The sequence below is a fragment of the Diadema setosum genome, chromosome 7, assembly GCF_964275005.1.
Source record: "Diadema setosum chromosome 7, eeDiaSeto1, whole genome shotgun sequence".
NCBI classification, from domain to species: domain Eukaryota; kingdom Metazoa; phylum Echinodermata; class Echinoidea; order Diadematoida; family Diadematidae; genus Diadema; species Diadema setosum.
In genome coordinates, this window is record NC_092691.1 from 30,681,281 (window position 1) to 30,698,587 (window position 17,307).

Below are 17,307 nucleotides of genomic sequence, written 5' to 3' on the forward strand. Positions count from 1 at the left end.
TCTTCTGTCTCTTTTTAAACGCTCATGCATCGTTAGTCAACCAGTGGCTTCCAAAATAAGGCAATATTCTTTAGGTTGAAATATATTGTGCAACCGGTTCCCAATAACGATTTAAAAAAAAATGATATTTCATATTTGAGCAAAAGAACAAAAGAAAATCAGAATAGTGGGTTTCGAATTATCCTTATCATGGATAGAGTCTTCCTCCGCTGTTTCGACTGATGCACTGTTCCCAAAATGGCATTATGCTGCCGAGAATAGTCGGGAAAACACAATAGCTATACGGAAGGCAACTGTTCTCTCATGAAAGACTGGATTTGCTTCAAATAAAACTGCTTTCAAAAGGGTTATTACGAATAAAAAAGTGCAATGATGAACGTTTGGTATGAACTTGACGTAGACTATTATGGCTGTCTCTCTTTTCAGTTTTATGGTTATACAACAAATGAAACATCTTCATTTTTTTTTTTTGCATGTCTAGTCAGTAAATTCACTCTCTGCTCCCCTAGACCAGATATATTTTGTATTTCAATATTGACCCCTGTATTCTAATCCACAAGATATGTGAATAAGTTATCTTCTCTTCGATGTGCTTGAGATGTAAGAACAGGAAAGCCACTTTATGATAATCCAACGAATTTCCACAAAATGATCATTCTGCTTGTTACCATAGCATCGCTTCGTGTTATATCATATTGTATTTGTTTGTTGTTCTTGTCACTGGGGTTGATATGATATTGTTTTTATTAACAGATTTGCAAAGAATCCAGCCTTCTTCCCTTGCCTAATCCACCCCTACCTTTAAAGTTTATCAACGCCCCTTCACTTTCATTTCTGAATCACCTCATGACAATATGTGATGTAAATAACAACAAGGGCAAGAGTGTAACTCATTACCTATGAGCCCATGCAATTACAATCGATTTCCGGGTTTCATGTGACTAATGGGTTTATTCTTGTGAATGTCTCTACAATTTTGAATTAGCTATACTGTACCAATTGTCTAATACATACAATATCACTGCACGAGCAGAGGTACTATTGAATGGGGATTGTAGTGTGGAGGAAATTCTATTTAGGAATGCAACCTGTTAGTACAGACAAAGAGGGAAAAAAATAAATCGTTTTTCTGTTGTTACTTAGATTGACAACCATGAGAGCGACAGGGGGACTTCCTTCTGATGTGTTGCTACACAATCCTTGGTGCCCATGAAACCAGCGCGCAATAGACGGAAGCTGTAAATGAAAACGTTTTATTTTCTTTGGCCGAGCAGACAAGCCAAACGCCACGACGGTCGAGTGAATGTTGACAATATTTACTTTACGCCAGAAGATGGCGCAATGCCAGCACACGGTGATTTCTCCGCGATCCTCGCTCATCATTTCGTAGCCTCAGTTCCGCCGAGTGTCGATGCCTTCGTATCACCCCACCTCCTTTTTTTCACACCGCGATGCGCGCAAAATGCCATGGCCCGGTCACAATCGCAAATCAAGGAGCGTCGGGATTGGGCGAGCGAGTCGAACTTACTTCTTCAAACTTGACTCGTGTAAACTCCCGCCCCGAAGAAGTCGAATTTCGGCTCCGAGAAAATCCCTGGAAATCGAGGGCTTGGGGAACGGGCACTGATTCTTGGACCGCCATCTTGATATGACAGGACCCCTGTGACGCGGCCCCTGGAAACCAATAGGGCCCGTGGGTCAGGGTTCCATGGCGAAGAGGAGATAGCGATATGTAAGCTTGTCGCGGATATTAATGTGCGTTGTGTCAAGGGTCAAATCCAGTGGTATACACGCGTAGCCACACGGTGCACTCTGCCACTACGTAACGTGTGCATGGAGCGTCAGCCGGGCTCTGGTTCAAGTTCATTAAACTGGCTTCCTGACGGACTCGTGCCAAGCTCGCGGTAGATCGCCCAGCCGACGGATCGCCGTTGCTTTGCCGGGTCTTGACAATGCTTGCCCCTTCTCCTTCTTGCTGATCAACAAGTGTTTGCGACATTTCTCCTTACTCTTCGGAGCTGTAACTGCACGACATCCGGATACGCACTGGAGACTAAAAAAAAAAAAAAAAACCCGCCACACACTCTCCCTTGCTGCTATCTCTACATTGCCAAGGCCGAGTCTGCGATACGGTTTGATCGGGGGCGCAGCCCGCCAACTGCACCGCCAGCGTCCGATGGTTTTTTTGTCTTTTTTCCTCCTCTTGAACAGCGCTGGCTGTCTATGACTGCCGTAGCTCTCTCTCCGTCCCTCTCGTAACGGATTTGAGATTGTGACTTACTTGGCGCTTTTTTGTTTTCCACCACTCCTCAACCACTGCTTCGGTGTCAAGTTCAAGCCACAAGGATTGAAGGTGAGCCACCTTTTGGCCCCTGTCTGCCCTTCCCGGCTGGGCTGGTAGGCGGGGTGTCTACCACTTCAGCTTCCAGTCTCAGCCCCAGATACTGCAAACACTTGCTCAGTACGCCCTTATGCACCCAAACCACCGTCTGCATTTAACCGTTTCTTTCGAATTGTATGCACCAGTGTGGGAGCCTTATCACTTTCTTAGCATTCATGTCACATTCACCAATTTCTGGTTAAGGCATTTTAACCCAATCAGCTGCTATATATATTTTATATATTTCCTCTTCTTAGTGTATTGTAGTCGATATGTTTTGTGCAAGCACAGCGTTCTTTGTAAGGGGTATTGATTCACTTTGTCTAACATCTGCGTGGTGCTTGCTGCCTTTCTGTTATTTGTGTGTTGTTATATGCCCATCTGCAATGTTTTTACAATTGTCTATTTGGACAGTACTAACATAAAACATACTTGTCCGGTATATAACTGAGACACGACAACGAGAGCTTTCTAATATTGGTAGATATACGGGAGGAAAATATGTGATTTTTTCTTTGTTTTTTTAAACCCAAGTCTAGCTCTAAAACAGATGTGAAGAAAACAGTTTTGTTGGTGCCAGGGCTTTCCGGAAGTGTTTTCCGGCAAGACGTGCACGTTTCCTCTAAACTCTCAAGATCTCCCAGCGTGCATGCTAAAGTATCGTTGGATGGAGGGAAAAACATGAAACATTCTGTGTATTTCACAGTACTACACAGGCGATGTAATATAAGATGGCACTGACTTGTTGTACTTGGTGGAAAAAAAAAAAACTATACAGCGATAACAATTTGTGTAGTAGATCTCTGAACACAGCGCGAATTTTGGTAGGTTAACCATTAGTCGATGCACGGTTCGACCAGTGTGATTTGGGGGAATGTTGGCCGATTCACTCTGAGTACAATGTAACTATGTGTGGATTTGTGGCAGGGAAAAATGACACAAAGGGAAGGCCAATAATATAGCTTTCATGTATGGAAACTGCAGGATAACGACCTGTATAAGAGGCAAACAAAACTGGAAATTTCGCCATGCATCCTTTTATTACGGGATGTCATTAAATTCATTCATTAATTTCAGTCTCTTTTCAAAAACGTCGGTGCTATCTCCTTCCACCCCCCCCCCCCACCCCCGCTAAAGGAAAGGAAAGCTTCTTAGCAAATGGAGATTCCTTTTGTGTATGAAAGAGAGATGTTGGGAGGTAAAGTTCTGTAAATTGTGTTTAGTAACTGAAAAATGTTGTCATAGATGTGTCCTCTCTGAGAGCGCGGTGTGATGGTCTTTTAGACTGATCGTCCCGCCGCTCTCAGCCCGGGCGCGAACGGCGGAAGCTCCGCGAGTTCGTGAGGGCGCGTATCTTGCAGGACACTTGCTTACCCAAATGCAGACAACACACAGCCGCATCTACCAGTATGGCGGCAAAACTGAAATGTTTTATTGGCGCCGATTAGGAGCAAGAGATGTTACGTAAAATAGCTCTCCATGTCTGTACAAGTTACGGGTTGCTTCTGCCGAAATAGAGCGGACAGGCCACTGTTAATGGTGTGTTGAATCTTGGAGTATTTGTTACGCTGCGCAATGGGCGAGCGTGCTTTCGTGGCAGCGTGTTGAAGTACACTCATATCAGGCGTTGTATTGGGTATATAACGCAGTGTGGACAACTACGTGTCGATGATGCTTGCTTCTAGAGATAGGCAGTCACCAATAGCCCAAGAAAACAAAGACATGTGACACGTTTATTGCAAAGATTTGATGTTTCTTCTATTCCTCAGTATTGTCTATTAAAAGCAGGAAGATTACGCGCTTTTGTGGATGTCCAAACATGCAGTGGGTGTAAACGAATGATGAATGCTAGAAAGACAGAAAGTGGTATGAAACCCGCACGAACGGTACTTCTGCCTTTTCCGGCAACGATGAGGGTTTTGTTATTATAACATGATGATGGAAATTGTAAACCGTGCAGTTCTCACGCATTCCCTGGCGAAATGATGGTAAAACAGATGACCACAAAAAAGTAAACCGGAATTATATTGTAGCTAGACTGAATTTGCCCAGGAAGCCCCACAAGTAACACGAGAATTACTATGAACGTCGAGTTTGTTATCTGGGTTTATTGAAGAGAAATATATACTGACGTTGCCCTTTTATTTTTAAGGAGGGGGATGTCTTCAATTTAATCTATACCGGTGTAAATATGTTCTCATCACATATGTAAATTCCAATTTCTCTGGGTTAAAAACAAAAAAGGAAAGTAGAAAAAAAGGCAGCGCTGTAGTTATTGTCGCTGTTTTGTTTCTCCTGTGCAACGAGTTAATTCATTTCTAGAAAACAAATGAACCCAACTTTCACACGGAAGTAAAACTACCTTCACAGGAAAAACATTGGCAACAGACTCTATCTTCCCCCGCTTCTTCCCCCGTGAAGATCAATCGTTAGAATATACATTTACAGCGAAGTAGAGTGGCCGGAAACGACACAAGAAGCCGACAAGAGATTTGTTTTATGATGCGTAATTTCCTGGTAGGGTTTATATTTCTGCGCTTCTATTCTTGTCGTCCAAAACCATCATGTTCATATACGCCGTGTCTCGTATTAGACCAAAAAGAACGAAACAAAACAAAACAGCAAAGAATGTAGCATTATAGTTTCTGTAAAAGGAAAGCTGAAAGCTGAAATATTTAGCCCCTGAAGTTAACCACTGATCATAAACTCAAATTCACAACTGGACGAAATTCAAAGAGCCATCAGATTTGCTGTGATTTTAGCCCAGTATTTTAGGTCGGCATTTGCAGTGATATACCTGAAGGACTTCACTTTCAACCTCACATTTCTCCACAAAAGGCAAAAATGGTTCTGAAATTGGGGAGATTTGTTATTTAGCTAGATCCGAATACATGTCACATAACTATTTGTGCGCATGTTTGTATTGCACCTGTATGTTTACATCAGGTCGATTACTGCGACATTAACAAACACTAGGATACAAAGTACCTACTTGAATTAAATCTCTGACAAGGCAGGCAATCTGTTTTACTTTCTCTGTTTCTAATATTCAGTCTTCATGGTCAGGGATTATATTGACCATCCTATGAAAACTACACTTTATTATCAAATTTTCAGTCGTTTTCGGTAAATTTGTGTAACACAGGCTGTAAGCTATAATGTAATTCATTGTCATGTCTAGTTGTGATGGCGTGTAAACGGAATTTTGATGTGGTGATCTGTTCTTAACCGTAAAATCGGAATTCACCCGAGTATATTGGGATGTTTTTCAACATGGTCATGAAGTACGCCATTGCAGATTTACATGTCAGTTTAAATGAAATATCATAAAAACTGCAAGTCTTTAACACAAAGTTAAACAAGACATGGTGAGCAATTAATAGTGGTTTTTTTCCCTTCAATAATGTTACATCTCATATATATATATATATATATATATATATATATATATATATATATGTTATTTCGGAGTAAATACTGGTACCTCAAGCAGTATTGTTTGGCAACAGAAATATAGCAGTACAGATACATTGTAGTTTTATGTTGCTCTTTTAGTAATCAGTGACGATGATGTATTGGACGTGAAATTTGAACGCTTTAACTCGATCGAACGATCGCTGAAGCAAACATTTTGTCATTAACAACGGGACTTCTCTGTGTTGTGAACTATAAAACAAAACATGATCAAAGACCTGAGCACTAAACGCGATGCTGTTATGCGATCCTCCTCTTCAATAATAGTATGAGCAGACATCAGTATAATTCGCCTTTATTTTATTCGTAATATTGCGTAACCAAAACAAAATATACGTTAGAACAATGTCTTGAAAAAAAAACCCAGAATAAAAGCTTTCAAACATTGATGAGATACAAAACCGTAGTGTACTAATTTGCTAATGGAATGAATTAAAAGGTGATGATTGTTAAAATTGTTTATCTTTGTAAATAACAATGATGATTTTCGCATGTAATATAATGTAAATGGACAGTATTATAGATGAAGCGCTTGCTGATTTGTTTTTTCCTTTCGTACTTTTCTTCTGCTTTTCAAACATTTGTCAATCTATACGTACTGGACAAATAAGTACTTCAAATTACGATGCTATATGCATGACGTATGCTTTGAGGCTGTGATTGCATTCTCTACTATTTTACATTGTCTCGATTTAAATGCATTGCAATTAGTTAGGGATTGACTCAGAATTCCCAAACAACCTTTCTCATAAGAATCCGGCATGAATGTGTTTCAAAAGACGGTATATGTACGTCTAAAGCGCGATGACTTAGTGTATTCATAAGTGTGATGTACATAGATTAAGCTTTTGTTCATCGACTGAGTACCAGCTATCTTTGGATTGAAACTTAAGCCACATGCTCGCTTAGGAATGGAAATTTTCCCCGCGTATGAAAGAAAGTGCCTCTGTGTGAGAGAGTGTGGGAGGACGTCGGCAGTAGTTGTGCGCGTTTGATATTTCACTCAAACTTCCACTGAGATTTCCGATCGTCATCATCACCATCATCATCGTCGCCATCAATTTGAGACGTGATTTTTTTAGCAAAAAAAAAAGAGGGTGAAATATTTTGCCTGTGGGAAAGTGAAAGAAGGAAGGAAAAAGATTGAGAGAGAGAGATAGATAGAGAGAGAGAGAGACGGGAAGACGAACAGTGACGAAAAGAGCATTGGAGACATCAAGAAAAGAAAGAGTATCTAGACACCACTTGACGTGAAGAGTTGCCATTTTTTTTTCTTCCCTTTCCTATATGATGATTCATTATTGATGTTGGGGTATTATTTTGGCTGAAATCTTATTCATATTCTCGTCGCATCTTGCTCAATCTTTCATTAGCGCGGACCCCCCTCGCCGTGTCATGGTTCAAGTCGTGTCAAGATGCCATGGGAATGGAAAACTTTTCCGCGCACATAGCATACGTGCTTCCAATGCCAGGATGCAGTCCCCTCACCCCCTGAACCAGTCCAGCCGATTGTTCCCCCTTTCCTCTTCCTCCTCCTCCTTTTCTCTTCCCCTTTTTCTTTCCTTCTCAGAACTTTTCCTCACTTCTTTCTCTTGATTCGCGTTTTCATCCTTCCACCGGAACATATTCTCCTTTCTTGTTCTTTTTTTTTCTTGCCAAGGAAATATACCCGTTAAGCTTCAATCTTTCTGATGTGTTTCAGAAATATCGGCCACATCCAAACGTGAAAAACTACCCACATTACACCTCCACCGAACTGAGGGATTTTAGCATTTATAGATCTGGATGTAGGGCAGGTATTCTTGCCATGGGAATTTTCGCAGGAAACAATGCGGATGGAGGAAATATGGGGGAGAATCGTTGGATCGTCTTGTTTCATGTATGGATGTCAGATGCTGAGGAATGAATGTCATGCCTGACACCTTTCATGGCACGAACTGATGACGGGACGATATTAATTTTCGTGTATTTTCGGAGTTTCACTACTCTCCCTAGCTCGAAACCATTGCCCAGGTGCTGCACAAATTTGAGAGAGAAGGGAATGACCCCAACATAGTCAGAAGCACGCGCGTATCGCAGGGAGGAGTTGTTATTATGTAGTTTTACTGTGCGTCATTTGTTTCTTTGAAATATGACGCCACCAGTCACAAAAGGGGAAAATAAAACAGGAACACACACACAGTCACGCAATAGATTCACAAGTCTTACTCAGTCAATATTGTGTCTTTGTAGCAGAATAGTGACCCCTACTTAGCTTGTGCCTTGTTACGCCGTGCGTCCCAAAAAAAAGGGGTCCCAGAAAACGTGATTCGTGCGATGAATACTAGTCTGACATAGTTGTGAGTCTAGTCGAATATGATCGATTTTTGGTCTGCTTAGGTAATCAAGACGAGCATATTGCCCTCTGCTGCAGTGTTATCGTTTGTCTACCACAATATACTGCATGTTTGCTGAAACACTCATGTTGGCCAGTTTCCATTCGGTATAATACGCAAAGGTCAGAGAGTCGGGGACATGTTTATCGGGATTATTCCCTGTATGCATACACACTTTGGCGTGCTTCATCAGACCCCTGTCGCGAGAAAAGACATTCCGCGCGAGTCAAAACAGTGTGATGGTGGTATATCTTTTGAGTAGTCTCTTTGTCATTACCAAAGAAATGCTAATGAAAAGAATACATGAATTCTATACATAAATCTATTTATTTATCTATCTATCTATCTATCTATCTATCTATCTATCTATATATCTATTTATCTATCTATCTATTTATCTATCTATCTATCTATCTATCTATCTATCTATCTATCTATCTGCCCATCCATCTATCTGTATATTTGTATATCTTCCTCTACTTATATGTATATATAAATACATGTATATCATATAGATAGAAATATATAAACATATATACATGTATATGCAATGTATCTATAGACATTATGGAAACTGGAGACGCTGTGTAAGACGAAGGGCATTCGCCTGTTGACAATAACAGATGTGAGAAGACGAGGTGGAAATCAAAGTCCACACAGTGGAGATGACACTGTTTTTCCCACTACTAGTATCCTCCTTTCGCTCATTCTTGCCTACTCTCCGTGCCGATGTGACTTTGTCAGTGCACTTGAGACGTTTAACAGTCCTGACATATATATATATATATATATATATATATATGAAAAAAAATCTCGCGGATTTCTCCGTGCATATGGCGATTGACAAGTATATGGTACATCACACACTTGATCTTCGAACCGTGCCACCCCAGTCGCGTCCACAGCTCGGCAGCGGTAAGGCTCATCGCCGATCCGCCGAGCGGCCTCGGTTCCCCCCGTACGAGACTGAAGCCTCCCTTGCCGGTCCGCCCTCACTGTGAGCAAGTGCTGGAGAAAATGCATTTGACTGCACCGCTGGGTCTGCTTGTAAACACCGCAAAACTCTGATTTGCAATCCATTTGCTACAGTGTGAAAATTGCAGTGTACACGTCTCCCTACAACCCCCCCCCCCCTCCCGCTGAACAGTGTCTCCCTTACCATTTAACCCACTGTCCACCAAAAACCCATCAATGCATCAATGCAGTTATCGTCGGCTCCGTTTATTGACAGTTGCAATCACTGGGAGCATCACTGAGAGCATCTTCCCCCAAGAGAGACATACCCTCTTTCTCTCGCTGCAGACTCTGCCTCAATGCAGGAGCAAGAGTCCTAGCCGAGCACACTTCCTCCTCGCAGCTGCTGCTGATGGAGGTAAATGTGATGTGACATGCTTTGTAACCATGTTTCATGTGAGAAGTCGCGCTCCGGCTTCTCTCGCGCCCTGACCGATGCTTGTCTGCGCCGTTTTGTTGAATTAAAGGGCTTTACGCGCCCCGCTCATCCCTCCGAGATGGGCATTCGTCTATCGTTACGAAGCCGTCTTCGCTTACCGAGCGCAAATTATTTATCGCGCAACATTCCCCTCTCTGCCTGAAATATTCACTAGAATTCTCTCGAATTCCTCTCCTCGACAGTGATGTTCATTTACTCGATGCTGTTTTTATTTCATGCCGTGTTCTCGCGCGCCGCGGTCGCAATGATTTGTCGTGCCATGTCCTCAAAGTTGGTTCACTATCAGTTGGGATATTATAGTCAGTGCAGGGAGTCGGCTCATCATGTCCGTCTGTTATTCCCTGCCTTCCGCTCTCCTGTCTTCTTCTCCCTCGCTCTCCCTCTCTTTCCTCTTTCTCTCTATCTCTTCCTCTCAGACCTTTGGTCGACCAGTGATCAAGCCTCAAGTGGCTTAATGATTAACGTTAGATTGTGAAGTGCGAGTCAAGGGGCTTGACAGTAAACGCTGTTCGTCGCTGAACCTCGGCCGGGTCATGTATGCAGACGGGCTTCAGCGTTTGCTGATGTCGGCTCCGGCTCAGATTTGTTCACCTGCTGTTTACCGCCATACTTGACTTTTCATTTGGTTCTTCCACTTGCTTTTATATCGTATACACATACATACATGCACAACCATACAATTGATATACATATGTGTACACAATATACATGTATATGTCATGTAGGTCGAATCATATGTTTGTATATATTTATATTTACGACGAATACATTTTCATAATAATCATCTCTCAATATTAAGTGTATGATTACATAACCAGACAACATAGGATGAATTCGTTAGTAATAAAACTAGTCATTTCGAATATAATCATGTAGTTCTATTATTATGTCTGTATAATCTTTATTTGTGGGTGTTGAAACGGGCACACTGTGTTACCTCGTCTGCATGGCTATGCTGTGAATATGTCGTATATTTGTGAAGTCTATACTCCTGTCTGTGTCTATGGATTGTTTCGGTGTGTTTCTGTCAAAGGGAGGTCATTATAATCCGCTCTATTGCTGTGCATTTTGGGCCGTAGTGATCGGGATTGGACATAATACTTGCCGTAGTTCTTTTTAGCTCTATAACATGCGTCCCCATCCTTCTAACTAATTGTCTAAAGGAAAACTTAAACTTTAAGTTTCCCTCCTCTCAGTGACTATTCACCCTCCCCACAAGATAAAAGAAAAAAAAAAAGGACCAAACAAACAGCATAGACCTTTCCGAGACAAACACATTATTATCAGCCATGACAAGGTGTGATGGCTGAGGCGAGACTCGCGATATGATTATACCTGTGTATTGAAACGGCAATATCATTCATAATTTATAATTATCACACCCCTGTCGGATTTAGTTTTGTTCACTTCTCATTCCGTGTGCTTTTTACATGTTTTTTGTTAACATCACTCTGCACCCTCTCCCACCGGCAACTCACATTCTATTGGCTATTGTAGTTCGATATTAATACGGAGTACGTCTGCCACGCAGCTCACGTCACTCTGCTACTCTGCACTTCACGAAATACTCTCCTCCTCAGACGCTTTCACGGCAATGCAGAGCGCAATTCAATTACGATTTAATTTACACAAGAAAACAATCTTTCCGCAAAAGACCATATATTTGATGGTATACGCACTGCAAAGTGCAAGATCTTAAAGTGCTTTCGACCGTCCTTGTTCATCTGATTTATGTTCCTTCTTTTTTGTCTCATTACCTTAAGGACTTTGTTCACAAATTTAGCTCGTGCCACTGATGCAATACGCTGAAAAGAACGTGTGCAATTAAGCATTGTACATCGCTCAGTGAAAAGAGCACTGGGATTATGTAGCCCGATGCAAGCGTTGTCCATTGCCATTTGCTAAGGGACGCCTTTTGCTGATGGTATTAAGAAGCATTCTTTATTCATATTTATTTTATAATATGCATAATTTCTCTTGCCTCGACATTTTTATACAGGCGTGTCGAAAAGCCAGACATTGTCTAAGAATTTTTATCTTAATCAAGTCTCGCTGTAACGCGAAGTGTCAAGCATGTAAATCTTCAAATCCTCACCATCAAATAAGCACTTCTCCAAATTGGCAACACCAGTTGAAGTCTGACAAGCAACAAACACGCTATATGGGTTAAAAAAGCATTTATTACAGCTTTTCCGCACACTATGTTTTGTATCTCCATTTTTCAGCCAAATTCCCCCATTTGTGTTTCGTATTTTTTGTCATATTTATTTGTTTATTGACGTAAAGAAAAAACTTGATTTTGTTTTCCATGATTCTCAAATACCATTGGTAAAAATGGCCTGTATGCCTACTCTGTTTGTTCAGGTTGATGATGATGATGATGATCCACAGCTTATACGGGGCGCCATTTTATCAACTTGATACAATCAAAGGCACTGCTTCTACCAATAAAGGTCAGTCTATGTCGATCTGCGAAAATGACAAATGTTTGTGGGTCTCCAGTATTTCTTTCCTATCTAAATTTTCCTTCTCTATGATTATGTGACCCCTGAAACATTGACTAGCAAGTAACTCTTAAACTAGCATGTTTGTGTAAGTTGCAGTTTTTTGGTGGCTCCCCCCCCCCAACCCATTCATAATCAAACTACGAATAACAGGATGAACCAGTATCTTCTGCCTGAGAAGGCGTAGCTAAATTTATACCATTTACAAGGATGTAATGGTTTGATAAACAGTATGTGTTTGTAATCACTGTCATTGTGACTGTACAACCGAGACTGTACAACCGAAACTTTTCCCATACCTCAAGAGGATATTCAGTTCCCTTTTGATTTACTTTCTTGAAATTATAGTCCAGGCCAAACGAAAGATATTGCTCCTTTAATCCATGACTCTAACATAGGATAAATACATATTAAATTAAAGACATGTTTCGTGATTGAGAGAGAATGACAAAGAAAGCTATGAAATGTTCTCCAATCATTCAAGTTTGTTGCATAAGAAAATATAGCTTGTCTTTTTATGTGTGTCTTTGTTTGGAACAGTATACTTGTGGTGTCATTTTATTTTGATATAATTTCAAATTTGGATACAGCTTTGATATTCTTCTTTTTGCACTTCGGTTTCGCGTTCCTGTCAGACTTGCTTTTAACTATACATTGTCTCGACTTGGAAAGATATAAGGACGTGCGGTGCGCAGTAAAACTCAAATATTTTTGAGGTGCAATGTCCCGCTACAAAGGTCGTAGCACGAAGGGTACTTTTCGCGTTGCGTGAATGCACTAATTCCTGGTAACTATGGGCCAATATTGCAAGTCATTGATGTGTAATAACCTTAACAGACCTGTATAATGACCACCTATGACAGGACTAACGGGTTTGCCGCCTTTGCTCAAAGTTGTCTAACTCTGAGCGGTGCCACTTGCGCGCGAACATTATAGTGGCGCACGTTTCTGCCTAACTCTGTGACAACCGTGAACCCAAGCTAGCCGAGGTCAACGGCACTGAGTCAACGTCGTCCTCGCACAGATGAAATAGTCTAAGAACAAGACCTTGATATCAGAGCGCATTCTCCTCTTTTCTAAATAAAAAAAGAAGAGAAAATAATTGTAATAAATTTGATAAATCATGTGTACACGCGTTGTATGTATGTACGTTTTATAAGTGTGAGTATATGTGCGTATTTATCCATCTTTGTCCATGTTATATGATGTAATATAAACTGAGCTATAAAACTTAAACTTGCACATTTTTTTCTGTGCTCTACAATCAATAGGTAAATAGTGAAAGTGGACATCTTCTAGCACTATAGGATGATATTATATTACTAGCTGCACAGGGTGCAGCCATTCTTAGGATAGATTAAGAGATCAGCAATGCAAGACCACAGAAAAGAGCACCAATTACAATAAAACTTTCTTCTCTTTATTAACAGTTCAAATTCATCACAATTTGTTTCCGTCTGCTTCCATTTCTCTCCCTATTCTTCTTTCTTGCTATCTCTTCTGATAGAATTGACTTTGTCATGTCTTGTATAATCATCTGTGTATATGAATGTGTGTGTGTGTGTGTGTGTCTGTCTGTCTGGGTGTCTGTCTGTGTTTGTCTGTCTGCATGTGTTTCTCTAGTCGTCCAGCCGTCGGGGGTCGATGTTGATGATGTTACAGGGAGGACCCGGCGGGCCATATTAAAAAGAAAAAAAAAAAGCCAGCAGACGTTGTCACCAGCGCAGCGCGTCTTGTCCGTTCAGGATTCTGAATTATTAACGATGTGACAGGTACAGATATGCCGCTTTGATTTGGCCGAATGAGCCTCGAATAGTTGATCCTCCATCCGTTATTCCTATTCACACATGTAAATCAATTGGTGTTGGTGTATGAAGAAAGTGGATGATGAAAGGGGCTGGGGGAAAAGGGATAGAGTGAGCAGAATAAAGCAACGGTCAAAATATACCAAAAATCATATGAATCATTCCCCTCCCCCCTTCCCGATTCTCCTTCTCTTTTATTCAAGATGTATACATGCACAAGATTAAAAATCTGCTGGAGGGGGACGGGGGTGGCATCTATAGGACCATTACGGGGTCATTAATGGAAACGGATTGACGGATCACTGTGCAGAATCTGTGAATATTTCACGTACGAATCCCCCCTCCCCCTCCTCTCCCCTCCTCCTCCCCCTCCCCCCCCCCTCTTTCTATTCCAGTCTCTCTATACCTCCAGAGTTAGGGAACGTCTTCACGGAAAACGAACAAGTAATGACTTTCATATCCCCGTCAAATTAACTTGTAAAACTGGCGGTGTGCCCCCTTCTATGTGTTGTTGTCTGCCTACGCTTCGGGGGTGCGTTTACTCTAATACCTGTTCCTCATGCTTTTAACATTGTGTGTAGGCATCGTCCTATGTGGTGTAATAGTGAATTAAAAAGAAACCATGTAGGGCCTACAACCGATTTTAGCCATCATTTCAGTGCTTGAGTAAGTGGAAATGCAAAAAAAAAAAACGATGATAGAGGATACTCTTAAAAAGCTTGAATTACACTTGCATCAGAACCAATCATTTTGAAAACGAAGAATATATAAATGCACATACTTATTTACATACACGCAGCATGCATACATACACACACACATACACTCATGCATACATGTGAACATACATATAAACACAACAAACATACATTTTTATTACTAAATGCATTTATTCATTACTTTGTTAATATATTAAATAGTGTGAGGAATTTCAGAGAAATATGCTTTCCATACCAACCAATCTCTTTTAGCGGCAAAATGAATTATGTGGATAAAAACAAGCTCAAACCAACACAAAAGCTTCTCACATAATATGACTAAATCCAGAATCACGGACACACTTCAGATTATCAATACTTTGCATCATAACCCATGTTGGAATGGAGCTGAAAGAAGAAAATAGGCAAAATTTAAAGGGAAATAACTAACCCGAGGCAGCTAAGTTATCTTTGAGTTCATTTTACCATCTATCCTTTTGATTACCTTAATTACCCTTTTAACATTTAGGACATATATATATATATATATATATATATATATATATATATATACTTTTAACATTTAGGACATATATATATATATATATATATATATATATATATATATATGTATATATATATATATATATACACTCTAAATACACAAATGTTAAATTAGCATTTAAAAGGGCCGAGGAGTGACAACATTTTCAAAGTGTTGGTTTTCCTGCTAGATTCAACATTTAAAATGTTATTTTAAAAGTTGGATGCAACACTTCAAAAAATGCTGTCACTCCTCGGCCCTTTTAAATGTTGATTCAACATTTGCGTTTTTAGAGTGTATATATATATATATATATATATATATATATATATATATATATATATATATATATATATATATATATTATTGGAAGTGTATCTACATAGATTTGAAGCTGATGACATGGCTATGCCTTGGTACAGTAAGTTCGTCACCAAAACCCACATCACACGCTCTTGACATTAATTGTATGTAAGAATGATGGAAGGGTTAGAGCAGGGAAGAAGTTATGTGTTCTAATAATTGCTCAGGAAATACCGAATTAGCTGAGAGACGAAGAAAAGACATTCGATAAATGCGATAGATATTGTCAAGATAATGGTTTCGTATGAATACTGCAGCAGCATGCTCGGCGAATGGTTATAGACCTAGTGAGTGTGAGCGTGTGATATTAGGATAGAATAACACGCGTATGTTTGTTCAATCGCCAGAGAAATGGCCTCATTATTCAATATTTCAAGCAACCATGCCATTGGAGGGTACGATGCCTTGAAGGGTACTACGGGGACGACACAAAATACGCCATTTCCAGCTCTTCGCTTTCCGGTTGTTTCGTGTGAGAAATTCCGTAGCGCGGTGCAAAGATATTGGCGACACAATCATACTGCGCCAAATGTTACATTTTCCGTTTTTCTCTATATATGCACGGACAAAAAGAAAGCGATTTGTCGTCTAATAGTCCTAAAGCAAGATACTGATTAGAAAATAAAAGGAGTACACGAATGCATCCTTAAGGGCATTACCCAGATACTTTACAATTTATATATATAATCTATAGTTTATAATCGATATATATATATATATATATATATATATATATGTACATATACAGTATTGATGTACATCGCATTGCAATATCATTTGATTGTTTTTAATCATGACGTTGAACTACATTCGTAGGGACTGTTACGCCATGTTCATATGGAAAAAAAAAAGGTTCGTTATTTGCAGATGACTTGAACGTAATTTAATTTTTCAGCTGTCCATATAATTTCGCCGAGAAGAGGACGCTTGACATGACCGTTCCATGACTCACAGGGGTCATCCACGCCCAACAAACATCACGTGTCATTCATGTCCTGGTGATGTGGCTTCCCCCCCCCCCCCCAAAAAAAAAAAAAAACAAAACAAAACAAAAAAAAACAAAAAGAAACCCCCCCAAAAAAAAACCCAAAAAACAACAAAAAAACAACAACAACAACAACACAAAAAAACCACATTAGATTAAATTCAAAGCACAAATTATTGTGTTCTGTATAATAAGCAGTCCTCAACTGTTACTTAGTTCATTCATTTGTCTTTCCCTGAGTTTCTTTTCTGCATGTTTCTTTTTTTATATTTTTGAATATTTTAGTTTCTATGCGTGTTTTACATTTTTCTTTGAATTCATGAAATACGTGTTCACTTTTGCGAAAAGTACACTTGTATGTTCTTCTCAATAGTTCTGACATCGTAACAAGTATAGGTTTCGGACGGATGGATTCAATATCAGAAAATTATGTACATGCGCACAGAGAGATGGTCCTTGTACTTTATAGGCGCTGATGAACCTATAACATCACTTGTACAAATCAGATTTCAATAACCTGTCAAAGATATAATAGTGGAAATAATAGTGTCGAAGATTTTTGCTCCCACGTCTATTTCCCCCTTTGCAAGTTGTATACGCTGGTTCTCTGGCGTCGCCGGAGCGTTATTTGATGAACAATTATAGCAGGGATGCCAAATATCACCCATGGGCTGGAGTGACGTCACGAACTTCGTCACAGCCCCATGAACGACAACGAGAGGTAGT

At 40.1% G+C, this 17,307-nt stretch overlaps 1 protein-coding gene across 3 annotated transcripts in view; it reads left to right on the plus strand.

Annotated features, from left to right (window-relative positions):
* Window positions 1-1,819: 1,819 nt before the first annotated feature.
* The window catches only part of LOC140231271 (nuclear receptor subfamily 2 group F member 1-B-like), a 157,580-nt gene continuing 142,092 nt past the window's right edge, over window positions 1,820-17,307 (plus strand). For 2 of the 3 annotated variants that reach the window (XM_072311415.1, XM_072311416.1), the window contains exons 1-2: window positions 1,820-2,353; window positions 12,047-12,135. In XM_072311415.1, coding sequence (XP_072167516.1) covers window positions 12,051-12,135 — 85 coding nt within the window. In that variant the 5' untranslated portion in view covers window positions 1,820-2,353; window positions 12,047-12,050. The remainder of the gene's footprint in view (window positions 2,354-12,046; window positions 12,136-17,307) is intronic. The other variant, XM_072311418.1, reaches the window with a different exon arrangement.